This window comes from Bos taurus, chromosome 14 (genome assembly GCF_002263795.3).
Source record: "Bos taurus isolate L1 Dominette 01449 registration number 42190680 breed Hereford chromosome 14, ARS-UCD2.0, whole genome shotgun sequence".
In the NCBI taxonomy this organism is placed as follows: Eukaryota; Metazoa; Chordata; class Mammalia; order Artiodactyla; family Bovidae; genus Bos; species Bos taurus.
Window position 1 is genome coordinate 30,082,713 of NC_037341.1, and position 20,783 is coordinate 30,103,495.

General features: G+C 41.5%; 2 protein-coding genes across 10 annotated transcripts in view; one reads left to right on the plus strand and one right to left on the minus strand.

The window, feature by feature from the left end:
* Positions 1-16,950, plus strand: part of MTFR1 (mitochondrial fission regulator 1) — a 60,840-nt gene extending 43,890 nt beyond the window's left edge. For 4 of the 5 annotated variants that reach the window (XM_025001652.2, XM_059893311.1, XM_059893309.1 and 1 more), the window contains 4 exons: positions 10,853-11,088; positions 13,346-13,607; positions 14,247-14,415; positions 15,388-16,950. In XM_025001652.2, the coding sequence (XP_024857420.1) occupies positions 10,853-11,088; positions 13,346-13,607; positions 14,247-14,415; positions 15,388-15,456 (736 nt within the window). In that variant the 3' untranslated portion in view covers positions 15,457-16,950. 5 annotated transcript variants of the gene reach the window in all.
* Positions 15,759-20,783, minus strand: part of PDE7A (phosphodiesterase 7A) — a 113,994-nt gene continuing 108,969 nt past the window's right edge. The window contains exons 14-16 of one of the 5 annotated variants that reach the window (XR_009490493.1): positions 18,197-18,854; positions 17,601-17,775; positions 15,759-16,113 (exon numbers count right to left, since the gene is read on the minus strand). The gene's annotated coding sequence lies outside the window, so the exon portion shown is untranslated. Of the gene's footprint in view, positions 18,855-20,783 lie in introns of all 5 variants that reach the window. The other 4 variants (XR_009490490.1, XR_009490492.1, XR_009490491.1 and 1 more) reach the window with 4 other exon arrangements.

The window sequence follows — 20,783 nt, forward strand, 5'->3', positions numbered from 1 at the left end:
TTTGATGGCTGAGTAGGATTCCATTGTATATATGTACCATATGTTCTTTATCCATTTGTCTGTTGGCATTTACATTGTTTTCATGTAGCTATTGTAAATAGTGCTGCTATGAACATTGAGGTGCATGTATCTTTTTGGATTATAGTTTTGTCTGGATATATGCCCGTGAGTAGGATTGCTGGATTATATGGTAACTATTTTTAGTTTTTTAAGGAACCTTCCATATCCTTTTCCATAGTAGCTGCACCAATTGACATTTCCAACAACAGTGCAGGAGGGTTCCCTTTTCTCCACACCCTTGCCAGCATTTGGTATTTGTACTTTTTTTAATGATGGCCATTTTGACCCAAGTGAGATGGTATCTCATTGTAGTTTTGGTTTGCATTTCTCCAATGATAATAAGCAATGTTGAACACTTTCCATGTGCCTGTTTGCCATCTGTCTGTCCTCTTTGAAGAAATGTCTACGTAGGTCTTCTGCTCCCCACCCCCCCTTTTTAAAATTTTATATAATAGCCAGGGATTAGTTGCAGCACGTGGGATTTAGTTCCTTGACCAGGGATCAAACCCAGGTCCCCTGAGTTGGGAGCATGGGGTCTTAGCCAGGGACCACCAGGAAGTCCCTTCTGCCTGTTTTTTAATTGCCTTGTGTTTTTGTTGTTGAGTTGTATGAGCTGTTTGCACATTTTGGAAATTAAGCCCTTGTTGGTCCCATCGTTTGCATGTTTTCTCCCTGGGCTAAATGTTTCAAGGTTAATTTCAGTTTGTTCATTCTTTATTAATGTTAATTTCCAGTTGTATCTGATTGCCCACATTTGTATCAAACTAAGTATGTATTAAACAAAAAACTTATAGATTCACATGATTTGAAAGTATTTGAGGTAGCTCTTCTTAATACATTACCAGAATGTTTTTAATCCAATGACTGAGAGGAACATATTTACAAAAACCTGACATAAAAATAGTGAATAAAGTGAGACTGAAGACTTTGGCTAACGATATCAAGTATAAAATGGAATGTGCTGTTCTTTTTAAAGCAGTATTGGGGAAGAATCCTGACCTCAGAGGACGATAGTGGGGTAACAAGACTCCAAAGGCAGGCAAGCAGGCTGGCTTGCTCTGAAGCTCCATAGTGAGAATGTAGGCCAGGGGACATAATGGTTCAGAGCAAGGTAGTTTCCCACTCACAGCACAACGGACAGCAGATGTTATTCATTCCCATCTTAATCTTAATTATTTGGTTGGTGTTCAGTTGCTAAGCGTGTCCAACTCTTTGTGACCCCATGAGCTGAGGCAGGGCCAGTCTTCCCTGTCCTTCACTATTCCCCAGCGTTTGCTCAAACTCAGGTTCATCGAGTTGGTGATGCCATCCAACCATCTTGTCCTCTGTCGTCCCCTTCTCCTCCTGCCTTCAATCTTTCCCAGCATTAGAGTCTTTTCTAATGAGTTGGCTCTTTGCATCAGGTGACCAGAGTATTGGAGCTTCAGCATCAGTCTTTCCAGTGAATATTCAAGGTTTATTTTCTTTAGGATTGACTGGTTTGATCTGCTTGCTGTTCAACAGACTCTCTAGAGTGCAGCACCATGATTCGAAAGCATCAATTCTTTGGCGCTCCGCCTTTATGGTCCAACTCTCACATCGGTACATGACTACTGGAAAAACCACAGCTTTGACTAGATGGACCTTTGTTGGCAAAGTGATAGCTCTGCTTTTTTAATATGCTGTCTAGGTTTGTCATAGCTTTTCTTTGAAGGAGCAAGCATCTTTTAATTTTGTGGCTGCAGTCACCATCTGCAGTGATTTTGGAGCCCAAGAAAGTAGTCTGTCACTGTTACCACATTTTCCCCATCTATTTGCCATGAAGTGATGAGATTGGATGCCATGATCTTCATTTTTTGAATGTTGAGTTTTAAGCCAACTTTTTCACTCTCCTCTTTCAACTTCATCAAGAAGCTCTTAGTTACTCTTCACTGAAGCTCTTAGTTTCTCTTCGCTTTCTCCCATTAGAGTGGTGTCATCTGCATATCTGAGGTCGTTATATTTCTCCCGGCAATCTCAATTCCAGCTTGTGCTTCATCCAGCACTGCATTTCACATGATGTACTCTGTATATAAGTTTAAAAAGCAGGGTGACAATATACAGCCTTGACATAGTCCTTTCCTAATTTTGAACCAGTCCGTTGTTTCATGTTGGGTTCTAACTGTTGCTTCTAGACATGCATACAGGTTTCTCAGGAGGCAGGAAAGGTGGTCTCGTATTCCCATCTCTTTAAGAATTTTCCTGTTTGTTGTGGTCTACACAGTCAAAGACTTTAGCATAGTCAATGAAACAGTAGTAGGTCTCTTTTTGGAATTCCGTTGCTTTTTCTACGATACAATGGATGTTGGCAATTTGATCTCTGGTTCCTCTGCCTTTTCTAAAACCAGCTTACACATCTGGAAGTTCTAGGTTCACATACTTTTGGAGCCTGACCAGGAAGATTTTGAGCATTACTTTGCTAGCATGTGAAATGAGTACAGTTGTGCAATAGTTTCAACATTCTTTGGCATTGCCTTTCTTTGGGATTAGAATGAAAACTGACCTTTTCCAGTCCTGTGGCCACTGCTGAATTTCCCAAATTTACTGTATTGAGTGCAGCACTTCAACAGCATCGTTTTATAGAATTTTAAATAGCTCAGCTGAAATTCCATCACCTTTACTAGCTTTGTTTTTAGTAATGCTTCCTCAGGCCCACTTGACTTCACATTCCAGGATATTTGGCTCTAGGTGAGTGACCACACCGTTATGGTTATCTGGGTCATTAAGATATTCATTGTATAGTTCTTCTGTGTATTCTTGCCACCTCTTCTTGATATCTTCTGCTTCTGTTCCGTCCATCCCATTTCTGTCCTTTATTGTGCCCATCTTTGCATGAAATGTTCCCTTGGTATCTCTAATTTTCTTGAAGAGATCGCTAGTCTTTCCCATTCTATTGTTTTCCTCTATTTCTTTGCATTGTTAAGAAGAAGGCTTTCTTATCTCCCCTTGCTATTCTCTGGAATTCTGCATTCAGTTGGGTGTATCTTTCCCTTTCTCTTTTGGCTTTTGCTTCTTTTCTCAGCTATTTTTAAGGCCCCCTCAGACAACCACTTGGCCTTTGTGCATTTCTTTCTTGGGAATGGTTTTGGCCACCACCTCCTGTAGAGTGTTACAAACATCCGTCCATAGTTCTTCAGGCACTCTATGAGATCTCATCCCTTGAATCTGTATATCTATAATCTCATCCCTTGAATCTGTAATCTGTATAATCTATACACCTCCATTGTATAATCATAAGGGATTTGATTTAGGTCACACCTGAATAGCCTCGTAGTTTTACTTACTTACTTCAATATAAGCCTAAATTTTTCAATAAGGAGCTGATGATCTGAGTCACAGTCAGCTCCACGTCTTGTTTTTGCTAACTGGATAGTGCTTCTCCATCTTCCACTGCAAAAAATATGATCAGATTTTGGTGTTGACTATCCAGTGATGTCTGTATGTAGAATCATCTCTTGTGTTGTTGGAAAAGGGTGTTTGCTATGACCAGTGCATATCTCTTGGCAAAACTGTTAACCTTTGCACTGCTTAAATTTATACTTTAAGACCAAACTTGCCTGTTACTCCAGGTATTCCTTGACTTACTACTTTTGCATTCCAATCCCCTGTGATGAAAAGGACATCTTTTTTGATGTTCTAGACGGTCTTGTACCAGGGCTTCCCTGGTGGCTCAGATGGTAAAGAATCTGCCTGCAAAGTGGGAGACCCAGGTTTCCCTGGGTTGAGAAAATCTACTGAAGAAGGGAATGGCAACCCACTCCACTATACTTGCCTCAAGAATCCCATGGACGGGAGCCCCGTGGGCTACAGTCATTGGGTCACAAAGAGTTGAACGTGACTGAGTGACCAACACTTCCATTTTTCTAGAAGGTCTTGTAGATCTTCATAGATCTACATACTTCAACTTCTTCAACATTAGTGGTTGGGGCATAGACTTGGATTACTGTGATGTTGGATGATTTGCCTTGGAAACGAACTGAGATCATTCTATTGTTTTTGAGATTGTGCCTAAGTACTGCATTTCAGACTCTCTTGTTGACTTTAGGGGTACTGTGTTTCTTCTAAGGGATTCTTGCCCCCACAGTAGTAGATACAATGGTCATCTGAATTAAATTCACTCATTCCTGTCCATTTTTGTTCACTGATTCCTAAAAGGTCGATGTTCACTCTTGCTATCTCCTGCTTGACCACGTCCAATTTACCTTGATTCGTGGACCTAACATTCCAGATTTCTATGCAGTATTATTCTTTATAGCATAGGACTTGACTTTTATACCACCAGACACATCCACACCTGAGTGTTGTTTCTGCTTTGGGCCTGCCACTTCCTTCTTTCTGGAACTATTTCTCTGCTCTTTCCCAGTAGAATATTGGCCATCTACCTACCTGGAGGGTTCATCTTCTAGTGTCATCTTTTTGTCTTTTCATACTGTTCATGAACAATATGAAATTATTTGGTACTAGTCATTAACAATTAATTAATATATATCAATAAAGTACTGTGGTCAAGGGTAATTTCTGCTAAATATCACTTATAGGAAGATCTAGCTTTTAAAATACAAAACAAGAGGATTTTGTTGAACAGAATCAAGAATAGGTGTTAAATCCCACTAGTCATCTGTCTAGTGAGAAGTCATCTGTCTAGTAAGAACAGAAGCAAAAAGCAAAAGAGAAAAGGAAAGATATACACATCTGAATGCAGACTTCCAAAGAATAGCAAGGAGAGATAAGAAGGCCTTCCTCAGCAATCAATGCAAAGAAATAGAGGAAAACAATAGAATGGGAAAGACTAGCGATCTCTTCAAGAAAATTAGAGATAGCAAGGGAACTTTTCATGCAAAGATGGGCACAATAAAGGACAGAAATGGTATGGACCGAACAGAAGCAGAAGATAACAAGAAGAGGTGGCAAGAATACACAGAAGAACTGTACAAAAAAGATCTTTATGACCCAGATAATCACGATGGTGTGATCACTCACCTAGAGCCAGATATCCTGGAATGTGAAGTCAAGTGGGCCTTAGGAAGCATCACTATGAACAAAGCTAGTGGAGGTGATGGAATTCCAGTTGAGCTATTTTAGATCCTAAAAGATGATGCTGTGAAAGTGCTGCACTCAGTATGTCAGCAAATTTGGAAAACTCAGCAGTGGCCACAGGACTGGAAAAGGTCAGTTTTCATTCCAATCCCAAAAAAGGCAATGCCAAAGAATGCTCAAACTACCGCACAATTGCATGCATCTCACACGCTAGTAAAGTAATGCTCATAATTCTCCAAGCCAGGCTTCAGCAATATGTGAACCATGAACTTCCAGATGTTTAAGCTGGTTTTAGAAAAGGCAGAGGAACCAGAGATCAAATTGCCAACATCTGCTGGATCATGGAAAAAAGGAAAAGAGTTCCAGAAAAACATCTATTTCTGCTTTATTGACTATGCCAGAGCTTTTGACTGTGTGGATCACCACAAACTATGGAAAATTCTGAATGAGATGGGAATACCAGACCACCTGACCTGCCTTTTGAGAAACCTGTATTCAGGTCAGGAAGCAAGTTAGAACTGGACATGGAACAACAGACTGGTTCCAAATAGGAAAAGGAGTACGTCAGGGCTGTATATTGTCACCCTGCTTATTTAACTTATATGCAGAGTACATCATGAGAAACGCTGGGCTGGAAGAAGCACAAGCGGGAATCAAGATTGCCGGGAGAAACAGTAACCTCAGATATGCAGATGGTACCATCCGTATGGCAGAAAGTGAAGAACTAAAGAGCCTCTTGATGAAAGTGAAAGAGGAAAGTGAAAAAGTTGGCTTAAAGCTCAACATTCAGAAAACCAAGATCATGGTATCTGGTCCCATCACTTCATGGCAAACAGATGGGGAAACAGTGGCTGACTTTATTTTTCTGGGCTCCAAAATCACTGCAGATGGTGATTGCGGTCATGAAATTCAAAGACGCTTACTCCTTGGAAGGAAAGTTGTGACCAACCTAGATAGCATATTGAAAAGCAGAGACATTACTTTGCCAACAAAGGTCCGTCTAGTCAAGGCTATGGTTTTTCCAGTAGTCATGTATGAATGTGAGAGCTGGACTATAAAGCAAGCTGAGAGCTGAAGAATTGATGCTTTTGAACTGTGGTGTTGGAGAAGACTCTTGAGAGTCCCTAGGACTGCAAGGAGATCCAACCAGTCCATCCTAGAGGAGATCAGTCCTGGGTGTTCATAGGAAGGACTGATGTTGAAGCTGAAACTCCAATACTTTGGCCACCTGATGCGAAGAGCTGACTCATTGGAAAAGACCCCAATGCTGGGAAAGATTGAGGGCAGGAGGAGATGGGGACGACAGAGGATGAGATGGTTGGGTGCCATCACCAACTCAATGGACATGGGTTTGGGTGAACTCTGGGAGTTGGTGATGAACAGGGAGGCCTGGAGAGCTGTGGTTCACGGTTTCAAAAAGAGTCAGACACGACTGAGTGACTGAACTAAACTGAGTCATCTGTCTGTAGCCCCACAGTAGTCATGCCTGTCCTCCACTGTAAGTCCTTTCATGGATTACTTCCTTTGAAATAATTTCCCTGGTCCAGTTGCTTTTTTTTTAGATAGATCTAGTTGTCTTCCAACTATATGCTCACTTGGAAAATACTGTTTTCTTTCTACCCAACTGTGTGTTTTCAGTGAACTAAAATGTCAGCTTCCCCACCCTACCCCCTGTATCCTGTTGACAGAAGAGTATGTTTTTGTACTTTGCTATACTGTTCTCTCAAAATAGTGAGGGAGGCTCAGTAAAGTCACCTGGGGAATACCACTGGGTTAATTTGAAAAAATCTCAGATTCTGAGCTTTCACTGCTAGATAAGGGGAAAGGATCCTAGAGGTACATTATATTTAATTGAGAATTTTCTTTGATTAGTAGAGCTTAAAAAACCCTTAGTTTCTTAGTTTGAATTACTTTTTCCTCGGTATTTCTTAATAGCCTTCTCCTCTGAAGGATGGCAAAACAGATTGGTTCTGAGAATGAGTTATTTGTCGACTGTCTTATAAAACATATCTGTAGGAAAAAGGTGTGTGTGTTTATAATTTTAAAGTCAGGGACTTGTCAGAATTTTCATAAAACCTAAGGTTTTTCATACACAAGAATATTACAGAGTAACTTTTTATTTTTTATGTCTTTGGTTTTCAGGCTTCTCTGTATGTCGAATCTTCCTGTGTCTTCAAGAGGATATGATCATTTCAGGATTATTTACTTTTTTTAGCGTCTAAAAATCCACACTTAAACTTCCACATTTCCTAGAATTATTTTGTCTGAATCTATAGCTGTTGACAGTATTTCACAATATAAATGTAGAGAGTATACCAAAGTTATAAAAATAGTATAGACACATAAAATATAGATGATCTGACACTGTTACTTAAATATTCTTCCTAAAGGTCCTAAACTTTTTTTCTTTCAGCCTGCCACACTGGTTTTCAAGATTAATAAGTGCTTACCCTTAGTTCTAGTAGATGGAGAAACAGAAGGATTAAATTCATCTGTAGAAATTTTACTGGGAGAGGTAGATGCTTGTTTTTCTTAAACACTGTCCTTTGCTTTTCAGTATTTAATTCTCTCTGATTGTATCTTGCCCAGAAAACATCGTAAAGGAAACTGTTTTGCCTTGTAGTTGCTCTCTTAATCCAAATTGTCATGTTATCTGGTTCCAGTTCTGGGTATTGAAATGTTCGTGGGATTTGACGATTGGCTTACTTGAATGGTAACATTTTCAAACAAACTGAAAAGCATGTAATACTTTTGGGTCCTGTGATCTAGGAGAGTATATTCACTACTAAAGTGACTACTAGTTCCTGAAAAAAGCTATTACAACATTTTTTTGCTTAATGTAGTACTCAAGATTCTGGCATTCAAAATTTATCTCTGTTTGCTATTATGATACAGACTTTATGAAATCTCTGCACTCATACATAATGTGAAAACAAACCATCATCCTCACTTCCACTCCCAATAAAATGTTCATTCATTTAGGTAAGTTTTAATAAACAAAGCAGAATATAACTTTCATGGGAGATGGTCAAGGGTAGACTTGAGTCTTCCCCTGCAGGCGCGCTCTGTCTCCTGTTCACTTTCATCCACTTGCACCCCTTCGGGTATGCCGCCCCGATGCCTGTGGCAGGGCTGGCTGTCCTCTGTTCTGAGAACACTCTGCTTCTGATTTCCTGCTTTAAACTCACAGTCTCTATTCCTACTAGTCTTCCCTATTTCTCCACTGTTGTTTTGAACAAGTATGATACTTTTGTATTTGAGATTTCCATGTTTTACTCACATCTGTTCTGAAGACTAAAATTATATCTTTGCCAATATCCTATCTATCAATGGTTTCCTTAGTTATTTCAAGAAGTAGTATTTTTAAAATAGTATTTTAAAAGTTTTAAAATGTTTTATTAAAAACATTAACGAGTTGTCAAGAATATAGTTGAAGTATATTAGAGTATTTGACATTGTACTGATTAAATGAAATTACTCTAAGTATCCTCCCCCTAAAAAACTTCACTCAGTAGACAGAATAATTTGTATCTTCTTGTAATTTACTGTATAGAGATGGTTAACAAAATCTGACCTTCTTTATGAAAGGTAGGTAGAAATCAGAATTTTCGGGTCAACAAAAAGCCACAATGATTTTTTAAAAATTTAATGTCAAATTATTTTCTTAATGCAGGTTGATTAGAATGCTTGCATCTAATCTCTATAATCTTTCAAAGAACCTATTAATGTATTTAATCAGAGCATTGGTATTGTTTCTTTTAAATTTTTTATGTTTGTTTATGGCACCCCACTCCAGTACTCTTGCCTGGAGAATCCCATGGACAGAGGAGCCTGGTGGGCTGCGGTCCATGGGGTCGCTAGGAGTTGGACACGACTGAGCGACTTCACTTTCACTTTTCGCTTTCATGCACTGGAGAAGGAAATGGCAACCCACTCCAGTTTTCTTGCCTGGAGAGTCCCGGGGACGGCGGAGCCAGGTGGGCTGCGGTCTCTGGGGTCGCACAGAGTCGGACACGACTGAAGTGACTTAGCAATCATTACTTTTTTAAACATTTTATCACCTGTTTCTTCCCAGTGTAGGGCTTAGAAAGGAAATGGTAATTAAAGCTTTTTGCAAGCCAAATATATTTCCCTACCCCAAAAATATGCCAAATGAAAGTGAACAAGGTTAGTATTATTAAAGTTGATTACCAGGTAAGCTAAAGTAGGGCTAGGTAGTAACTAGGACATTTATTCTCCAAATATTTTTAATAATATTGTAAAAAATACTATAAAAAACAATTTGCAACCGTCCTGTATATGTGATAGTTTAACAGGGTATAATCAAGATTAGGTATGAAGAAAACCACCTGAATTTAGTGCAAAATACCAAATGCTAAAGGTCCAAGAATTTACTTATTCAAACACAAGGAAGAATGAATTGTTTCATTTCTCAAGCAAAAAATAGCAATATACAGTTAAAGGAACTATTTTAAAATAGGATATAACATTGGTGAATGTTACAAGAGGATTTTGACTACATTTAACAGAGAAGTCCAAAATAATGGTGATGGAAGTTTATTTTCCTCTCAAGTCAGAAACCCCCGAGTAGACAGTCTGAAGCTGCCAGTGGCTCCACTGTGTGCCCAGGAACCACCCGCCAGGCTCTTGGGCATCCTCAGCTGTGGCTCTCCCATCAGCATTAGCTTCTGGGCTTGGTGACTCACGGCTCTCAGGAGAGGAGGAATAACGGGTGGGGCTAGAGATGAAAGGCCTTCTTTTCTTGTGGAACCAAGTCATTGCCCTCCAAGCAGCTTTCCCAGGTGGCTTACAGTCCGGTTAGCCAAAACTCACAGTCACATGGCCACATGAGACTGTGAGGGAAATTGGGATGTACTTGGGTGTGGCGATTATTTCAGAGTGTATACACATGATCAGATTATCATGCTGTACAGTATTTATATACATACAGTATTTGTCAGTGATTCCTCAGTAAAGCCAGAGGAAGAAAAAAGAGAAAAGGGCTTAGAGGCCAGAAAAACCTAATTGTAGAAAATAGTAGGAAATGGATAAATACACAAATTGACAGTTGAAAAGAAATCTGAATGTTGTTCTCAACCCCAGAAGACTTCCATATGGAGCTTCAGTGCAGTGCATATTAGAATACCTTTAAGTGAAAATCAGACCATCTATATAATTACTGCATGAGTTCAATTATCCCCCCCCCACCCCCTACCACTCCTTTTTAGTGTCTAATGCTGTAGTTTGGCTCATATTGTTACAGTATGTCTTATAGTTTGGTATATTTTATCACATATGGAAAATACTGACATGGAAATGTGGAAAAAAAAGACCTTGAGGAAGAGTTAATGGACTACTGCTTTGGTTGTCATTTATAACCAATTAGTTTACCATCTTTAAGAGCATTAAAAGTTGCATCATCTTAGTTCAGGCCACCAAAACAAGAGTTAGCAAAGACACTGCTGGAACCTGTGATGCCTCCTGATAGTATGGGCTTGAATATAAAATGTAGAGATAAAAATTAAGAATGATGGCAACAAGAAAGCTGGCCTGGTGTGGATCTGCTTCAGGTTGACAAGTGCTTTGTTGTCTTGAAACTTACAGCAGGGGTTTTATGTAAGGTCAGCCTGAAAAGTGGCTCTCAGATGTTCTCTTCTGCTATGTTCTGATTAACTTTGAAGTGACAATTTTTCATAGCCCTCTCAAAGCCTGTGACAGCCAACTTCTGTCCTTGCAGGATAGAGGTCCGGTCAAGGCCAACCCTTCAGGATGATCTTCCTTTCTTTGAGAAGCCCCACAGCAGGCAGCCATCCTTACCCACCCTGTCTCCAGAAGAGCCTCCGCTGCAGACCTCGACGCTGGCCAATGAGGAAGCGCTGCAGAAGATCTGTGCCCTTGAAAGTGAGCTTGCTGCCCTCAGAGCTCAGATTGCCAAGATCGTGACCCTCCAGGAACAGCAGAACCTCAGTGCAGGTCTGTGAGTCCTCCAGTTGTCAGCCAGCAAATGCGGGCGGGGGGCGGGGGGAATACCACTCACTTGGGAAAAAAATTATATATATATATAATATATATATTTGTGGGCTCTGTCTGTCTAGTCGTGTCCAACTCTCTGCAACCCCATGGACTGTAGCCCTCTAGGTTCCTCTCTGTCCATGGGATTCTCCAGGCAGGAATACTGGAGTGGGTTACCATGTCCTCTTCCAGGGGATCTTCTCAACCCAGGAATCGAACCTGTGTCTCCTGCACTGCAGGCGGATTCTTTACCTACTGAGCCACCTGCGAAGCCCCAGTATGCATACATATATATAACTCAATCAGTATGCTACACACGTGAAACTAACACATTATAAATAAACTATAGTACAATTAAAAATTTAAAAAGAAGTGAATTAATAACAGCTGTTGGGCTTGCTAGAAAACTAGGGGCCTGTCCCCTGCATGGTCCAGTACAGGACCCAGGCAAGTTTAAGAGGTTTTCGTTTGTTTTGAACAATCTTAATACTGTCAGAGGATGATGAGTGTATTTTTGGAAACACAAAATATACATCCACTGATAAAGGTGAACACTGCTCATGTGTCTGCTGTGGGAGCTTCACTGTCTGTGATAATGGCACCATTCACATCAGACTGGAGGAGGTAACTGCAAAACAGCCCGGACAGAGTTGAGTGTGTTTAGTTACCTATGTGTCCTGAGGCAAGCATAAAGCTCTGTAACTGGGATAGTAGTTACTTATGTTGTGGAGTTACTGTGGGAGTAAATGTGGAAACTATATATAGTATCTTTAGTGCAAAGTAGCTGTTCAATATTCATTTCTCTCCCTCTTGCCCAGAGTGGAAACTGAATTCAGGGCCTCTGACTCTGGTCTAATAGTGTTGCTTTTATTTTTGTTGCGTTGTCACTGGAGAAAAAACCATAGCCTTGAAATCCTAGTTTATTAATCTGCTGGCAAGCAGTGGTGGTTTTCCTGGTGTTCCTGAGTCTTGACGAGATTCAGTATAAGACAGCTCTGAAGGGTAAAGGATAGTTATTCCACCTCTGAGTCACTTAGCTTGTGGTCCTATAGTTTAATGTAACCTACACGGAAACCTCCTCAAACCTGGGTCAGGCCACGATGGGCAGGGTGAATGTACTCCAGGCACCTGGTGTTACTTCAGTGAAATCTACAGGTGACTTTTGAAAACCCAAAGTCCTGCCCTTTTCTGTTTAACCTATAAGTTACTGATAAATTTCTCTTTGGCTTTACCTCCCTCTTCTGGCAGACTAGGAAAGTCTGTTAGATGTTCTATCTACAACCCAACTCCCTTGAATAAACTAATCAATATAGTTCGCACCCAAACAACTCTCTAATCTCTAGTTATTGCAGAAAGATGGATTTTTAGGTCCTTATTTTAGAACCACTGTAACTCTTAGTTACTTATTCTTTTGGGGAATTAACTGTAATTTTTTTTTTTCTCTCAATTTTTTTCAATAAATCTAAAACTTCTTTTAACTCATTCTGGTCAGTTTACATTCTCTAGTTCATGCTTTGGAGAAGGCAATGGCACCCCACTCCAGTACTCTTGCCTGGAAAATCCCATGGACGGAGGAGCCTGTTAGGCTGAAGTCCATGGGGTTGCTAAGAGTCGGACATGACTGAGCGACTTCACTTTCACTTTTCACTTTCATGCACTGGAGAAGGAAATGGCAACCCACTCCAGTGTTCTTGCCTGGAGAATCCCAGGGACAGGGGAGCCTGGTGGGCTGCCGTCTAAGGGGTCGCACAGAGTCGGACACGACTGAAGTGACTTAGCATAGCATAGCATAGTTCATGCTTACCTTCTATGTAAATACACTTAAAATGAACCACAGAGGTATCCGACAGCTATTTACTCTAGTACTAAACTGTCAGACTACCTACTGGAGGCAGTTCTGTGTGCAGTCCAGATGCTGTTTCAGCTAGAAGTAGCTGTACAGCGTGAAGCAGTCAGACCTGAACATTTGATATCACAAAAGCACCCTGTTAAGTTAAATGGAACATTTCCATCTGGAGACGGATTAAATGATACCGTTGACTGAAATTCAGGCATTTAGATTCCAAGCAAGTAACTGAAACTTCCTTTTTACTTGTGACTGAGATTCTTTTTAAGGTTACTGCTTTCAGGTATAAAGTCCTTAACATAACTCTACTTTTAAAATATTTTATTTGCCTCTTACCACCAGGATTAAACTGATTGCCCCTCATTTCTGTAGGTGACTTAGAATCCACCAGGCCTGCCGCCGCAGCAGCACCCTCCGTCCCGCCAGCGCCCCCACTGCCACCCCCTCCGCCTCCCCTCCCCTCCCCGGGGCTCCAGCAGAGCACTTCTGCTATTGATCTGATAAAAGAGCGAAGACGGAGAAACGCCTCTGCTGGGAAGACCCCGGTCAAGAACAGTCCAAAGAAAACAGACCTGCCCAACATGCTGGAGATCCTGAAAGACATGAACAGCGTGAAACTGCGATCGGTAAAAAGGTGAGGAGACATCTGCCTTCTCGCCCACTTCCCTTGGTTTCCTATGCCTTTTATAAGCAACTGCTAAGCTGCTTTGGAGGAGGAAGTGGCAACCCACTCCAGTATTCTTCCCTGGAGAATCCCATGGACAGAGGAGCCTGGCAGGCTACAGACCATAGGGTCACATAGAGTCAATCAGACACGACTGAGCACACACATACACCAAGCTTCTTGAGAACTTTGTTTTATAGCATGACTACTGGAATAGCTCTTGGGTTTTTAATTTAAAAAAGATAAGCCCCCAGGAGCTCTTGTATGCAGTTAACTGAGAGCAGGACAAACACCCGCAGGCCACTCTCATTTCTCCCCCATTGCCTCTGAAGCCTTGTTACTGTGCAGTCATTCTCCCCTCAGGCTGTGCTGTGTGCCTGCTAGGGTAGGGCCCAGGCTTGTGGAGGAGGGAACCCTGACTGCCCTGAAGGAGCCTGCAGTCTCTGCTCCTTACAGGAGCTATTCCCTGGGTACCTCTGTGCTGTTTTGTGAGGCCATAAATCTAGGGCTCCCACCTCACTGCGTCAGTGTCTCTATTGGGTGTCTTTGCTGCTAGAGCCATGCTGTCAGCACCACAATGCCCCCTTGATTTCTCGTCACTTCTCTAAGGTCAGAACAAGACACAAAGCCCAAGCCGGCAGATGCTGCTGACCCTGCTGCCCTCATAGCAGAGGCGCTGAAAAAGAAGTTTGCTTATCGGTATCGAAGCGATAGTCAAGGTGAAGCTGAGAAAGGAATCCAAAAGTCTGAATCAGAGGCCACCTCCGAGAGAGTGTTGGTGAGTACTGGGCAGACCTCTCTCCTTAGTGCAGCCTGTGGTCCAGGCCACTGCTGCGCAAGACACTCAGCTGGTCGTCTGCAAGATGCAAAAGGACGCGCTGTAGGAATTAGTCCTTAACGCCAGCTAGACTGCTTCCCTCTTGATGCTCTTCTGTAAGTAAAAGCTAACCCTGGGTATCTCCTATGTTAAATTTCCCATGCTGTTTGTTTATATTGAAGCACAATGAAGTGAAAATCATGACAATAAAATTTACATCTAAGGATAGTGTAAATGTTGTGATGTAGAAAGGAAAGGTCATTCTCTTAGGGCACCTATGAAATTCTTATAAAGGGGAAAGAAATCTGACCAGGGCCTTGCAGGCTGTGGGCCCTGCAGCGGTGGAGACTGAGCAGACTTAATGAAAGCTCTTAAATATTAATTTAGACCTTCCCTTTCCTCAGGTAGCTCAGATGGTAAAGCGCCTGACTGCAATGCGGGAGACCCGGGTTCAGTCCCTGGGTTGGGAAGATCCTCTGGAGAAGGAAATGGCAGCCCACTCCAGTATTCTTGCCTGGAAAATTCCATGGAAGTCGCAAAGAGTCGGACACGACTGAGCGACTTCACTTTAACTTTCCTCAGGTTACTGTCACTGGGGAGATGAGTTTATCTATGCCAGAGAAGTAGATATCCTAGAAATTCTAGCATCTTTGAAACCCTAGACACTGAAGAGGAAACTCTGTATCTTCCTTCTTTTATTAAAAGAAGTAAAATTGGACTAAGCTAGGGTCTTGCAATGATGACTACAGTTTGATAGGGAGTAATTTTGCTATCTTTCTCACTGTTGATGTGAATTGACAGGTTGTTATAAACATAATGATTTTAATACTATCGGGCTGCTTGGCTTTTCATGAACATACCTTGTGGTCCATGGTTGGGAGGGGGCTATCATTGCTGTTACATGAACCTGTATCTTTTTTGTTTCTTTTCTAGTTTGGTCCACACATGTTGAAGTCTACTGGAAAAATGAAGGCTTTAATTGAAAATGCTTCAACTTCCTAATAGACAAAGAGCTGAGAAAGACTATCTGAAGTTCAGCTGTTCGTTTATTAGGGCTGTTCAGCTAGTAGATATCAACACTGTTTGTTTGGTAAATACCTGAATTTAGAACTTAGTGGTCTCCTTTTAGGTCTCATTAGAGGATGATGCTGTAACAAAAGCACTCTAGGTTTGTTTGCTTTTAAGAGAAGGTCAGTTCTGAAGTTTCCATAGCGTATGTACATTCCAGCATGTTTTTAATGTGTAGCCAAGATGTTTAGGTTTCCAGTCTGGAAAACAGTACATAGATTTCAGAACAAAGGAAGGACATTTTATAGATGTGAGTTTTTAATGAACACTAATTTATCTGTACACATTTTATGTGCATGTATTTGGATATACAACAGGATATAAGATTTAGCGATGGCAGTGACAAGGCTGCTGATAATCATTCCTACCCAGCGATGGAGCAGCTGGTATATCCAAATTGTTGGAGTAAAATGTTTGCGTTTGGAATTTCTTCTTGCCTTGAACAGAACTTTTAGATTTTCTCTCACGTTTTCTTGGAGGTGGGGTTTGAGTAGAAACCAGATGATGTTCGCTGCTGAAATTCCGTAATACTTTCCTTTAAGGGGAAGTCAAGGATCATGAAAACTGTTTCCACCTCAGTGCCGCCCAGTTCTGAGGAAGAAAATGTAGTTTTCAATAGTGAGCAATCAAACTATTGAATTAAATGTCTTTTAAAGTAAAAGTAGAATGTACCATCTTTTTCTTTCAGTTTAATAAAGATGACTTGTTGCTAAGTTAACACTTCTGGAAATGTCAGCATAATGGAGTTAAAAAATTTTTTTTAATAAATACTGGTCTATTAAACACTGAATAGGCGACAGAATTTCCTGTAAGTTGCTTATCATGGGTCAGTCAGACCGCTGTTCTGCTGAGTTCCACCATGTAGCAGCATAACCCGTAGGTGCTGTCAGGAAGTGGAGGCCCTCCTTTCTCATCTAGGACTTCAAAGGAAGTCGTCATTTCTAAATGCTTCATGTATCTTCATGATTTTCTATATTATTTCTGTTAAACTCAGCTATAGTTATCCAGAATCTCCTACCATGAGTAAATAGTTGGACTTATTATTTAAATCTAGTCGGGGAAAAAGTTCCACCTCCCAGGGCAGTTAGGAGATATGAAGAAGATACATTCACTTTTAAGTTATTGAAATGATGTGCAATGTTCTAAACGATAGCAGCTAATACTAGTTGAGGTAATTGTCATGGTTTGGCTGTTTAGCTTAAATTTGAACTGTGGCTTAATTTTACACATGTTGTTGACATACATTGTTTCTAATTGTTTTCTATGGTTTAAAAATTCTGCCTTTAAAATAAATTCAGGAAATTCACCTGATATACTTATTTTGACCTAAGAAATATTTATATTTGTATCAGTAATTGAATTTTTAGCCAGTGCTCCAAAATCAGGAATTTACTGTTTTGAAATAAAGCAACTTTTCTTTTCCTTGGACCATCATGCCTATATAAATGCTTTTGCTTTTTCTTCCACAGTAGGTAAACTTCTTCTGTGTTGTACATGCAACTTTAAAATAATTTGCTTTCTGCATTTTCCAAGTGGAAATACACTGCTTAAAATGTCACCTTTTTCATTCATCTTCAGCATTAAAACAGAAAGAGGTGTGTGAGTTTCTTCGGGGTTCTCGAGCCTAGAACCCACCTCTTCACCTACCCTAGACCATACTGCTATTTCTGCCTCAACAGCAAAAGAACTGACAACTCACCCAAGCGTGGGTAGGAACCTGGAACAGCTGGGAAAGACTCAAGGCTCAAACCTTTAGTTTCTGAGACCACACTTTGTGACCTCTGGTCAAATGCAAGCTTCCCTCCGTACTTAAAATCTATAAATGTAAATACAGGTACTGTGTTAATACTGAAAGAAGTCCACGTATATGTGGACCCGTGTTCAGGAGTCACCTGTATATATAATGTGAGTCAAAGAGCCCTGGACTTGGGAGTTAAAACACGATATGTATATGTGATCCTGGCCCAGGCACATCTGTTTTTAAAATGGGAATAATGCTCAGTTCAGGAAATTATGAGGATTAAAAGCAGCATTCTGAACACATTCTATGAATAGCAGAGTACTAAGTAAGTTCTTACATTATTTTACACAAGGTTCCCAGCAGACAGTTTTCTCCTAGGAGACAAGGTCCGTGTGTGCGGGCCAGGGTGGAGGGGTAGGTCTCAGTCTTCAGTCCTAGTTGTCTGCCCAGTCGCAGGCCCTTCTGCAGAAGCATCCCATCCTCTTGCTGTGTGAATTCCTGCGAGTCTGCATCTTGGTGGGGAAGGAAGGAAACACGAGGTAACAACTACTGGAAACACACAGCTGGAAAAACCATCGTCTAGTAACTCCTCTGAAAACGTAAGTTCTTTCTGTGGGCTAGATCTGGCAGATAAAAGTTTAAACTTTCAGGCGTGAACCCAGCAGCAACAGCTCTGGGATTGCCAGGCAGGAGGAGGCACTTAGTTTTAGCCAGCATTATTGTCACTGCCTGTTACCGTCAGTCTTCCCCACGATCTTCAGCCTCTCCTGAGTCCTGTCTCCTCTTCTCATCCTGGAGTCAGTATTCTGTGCTACTCCACTGAGCCTGTTTCTTAACATTCGTTTTAGTTTTTCCTTATCAATCTTGTAAGCAGGGTAGTTCTTCATTGATACCAGAGCAATCACTTGAGGATAAGAAATAAAAACAGCATACCTAAGGAAGGATCCAGAAATCTTAGATATTTCCCTGAGACTGCTGTCCTTAGTCTGCTTTGTAAGGACTGAACACCTTACTGTTCCTCTGGCTGGAGCTTCTCAGACTTCTTTTCCCTGGGAGGTTCTCCAGCCTCTTTGACAGGTCAGAGAGCTCCTTCCCGCAAAGCTGAGAGAGTAACATGGGTGGAATTTAGACATGATCAAGAAGGTAATTAAGATGATCCATATAGTGCCTCCCATTCCATCCCAAACAGCTGTGGCTGCTACAGGGCAGTCCCGCGCTTCCCAACTGTTCTCTTCCATGCTGGCAAAAGCCTTAATCTGGGGGAGAAAGACACGCTTCACAACAGCGATTTTACTAGAGGTATGAACAGCTTTCCACTCACGTGGCTTAAGAGCCGTCCCTCTTCATTGGCCAGCCACGCCTGCTATCAGAAGACGAGAGACGGTGAGAAGCAGGTGCAGCGGCAAGCTGCTATGTAACCTGGTGTTCAATGAGGGTGGACAGCACGCGAGACCGTCGCATCTCTAACCTCGACCTAGAGCAGACGGCCCTCTGCGAGGGGAGCCCCTGCTAAGGCAGAGGCTGGTCGGGGGCCCAGGATCAGCCTTCCTGAGTTGGTCCAGGTTGTCCCTCGGGAATTTGAACAAGAAACCTGGAGAGAGAGGGGTGCATTCAGTACTCAGAGCTCAAGTAAGCAGGTCACAAGGAACAGCTGTACCCATGAGCAGTTATACAAAATACGATGAGGAAATGAATAAGGACAATGACTCGGCCTGAACTATGTGTCAGTACATTTTTGAGACACATTTTACAGGTTAGAAAGCCACTCAAAAGATGAGGTGACAGAAGACTAAACCTAGTCTGTCTAGCCATAAAGACAATGCTTTAAAAATGTTTACTGCCTTTCCAAGCAGACACTCCAAGGTAGAGAAGAGGCTGCAAGAGAAGCAGGAGTGGCAAGAAGCAGGTGCAGCAAAAAGCTACACTTAAGTGATTAGTCTGTCTCATGAACACGAATCCTCACTCAATATAAAGCTCCAGTTAACTCGCAGTGACCTGAGACCGACCATTCCCTACTGTGGAAAAAGTTAACCCCTGTACTGTGAGGATTCTTAGATGGAAATTTTAAAACTCTGCAAATGTTCAGCTAGTTATTTTATCATATTCCTTTATGATACTTTCTTCAAAAGATAAAAAGCACCTTGGGATATCATGCACCCTCCTGATTCTTTACAGTAGGGGTCCCCAACCTCCGGGGTCTAATACCTGATGATCTGAGGTGGAGCTGATGTAGTAATAATAAAGTGCATGGTAAATGTTATGCACTTGAATCATCCTGAAACCCCACCACCACCAACCTCAGTCCGTGGAAAAACTGTCTTCCATGAAACAGGTTCCTGGTGCCAAAAAGGTTGGGGACACTGCTTTATGGCTCAACAATAAAGAAACACTTCAAATTTATGCTAAAAAATCTCAAATAATACACGGCTTAAACATAATAGAAGATGCACTTTCTTCACAAGACTATTGATGGGACTGGTAAAACTTGCAATAGCCTAGTAAGTTTGCTGTGCTTCACTTTTAAATTAGAACTAAAAAAGAATCTAATATTAAAAATGGGTGTTCTCTTTCCCGTACAACCTACCAGACTTTAAAATAGGTTCAGGACAATTTAACACCGCTATGAAAGTAAAAAAAAAAAGATACTGTGATAAAAGCTAGAATTCTACTAAAAGTATCATACTGAACATCTAAAACATATTTTAGAATCAAATTTGAAAACTAATTTTACCAGTCATGGATGTTAATAACATTCAGTAATTCCTAGAAATGGTATCATTTTCATTATTACCCAATGAAACCATTCATTTTGTACAAGACAGAAACCCACCATGTCATACAACAGATGCTTTCCACACACTGCCACCCAAACATTCTGAGGTCGGGGGCCATGCTCTGTCAATTTGAACACTGTACCAAATCCAGTGCAGCGCCCAGCACACAGCAGGAGCTCGGGTGCTGTAGGCACAGATGCAGCATAGACTAGTATCAACAAAACTGCATAGTGATAGACTGACAGCTAAAAAGGAAACACGATACCAGGTTATTCATAATAATTTGTTCAACATTCACTGATGGCACAGTTTATGCCAGTCTGTCCTATGCTGAGCACATGACTGACTCATCAGAAAAGGCTGATGCTGGGAAAGACTGAGGGCAGGAGGAGAAGGGGACGATAGAGGATGAGGTGGTTGGATGGCATCACCAATGGACATGAGTTTGAGGAAGCTCTGGGAGTTGGTGAAGGACAGGGAAGCCTGGAGTGCTGCAGTCCATGGGGTTGCAGAGCCAGACACGACTGAGCCACTGCACTAATGCTGAGCACAAGAGACAAGAAGGTGGAGGAGACAGCTGTTTGCACCCGTGGCCACTCCCAGTAGTGGCCACCCCCCACTGGAGACCAGGGACCACCGGGGGGCCTTCCAGAAGACACAGGTTGCCTGCAAATCCTCAGCCAACAAGGAATGGCTCAGGCTAAGTCCTGCATGCATCTGGACAACTATGTGTTTCAAATATATGC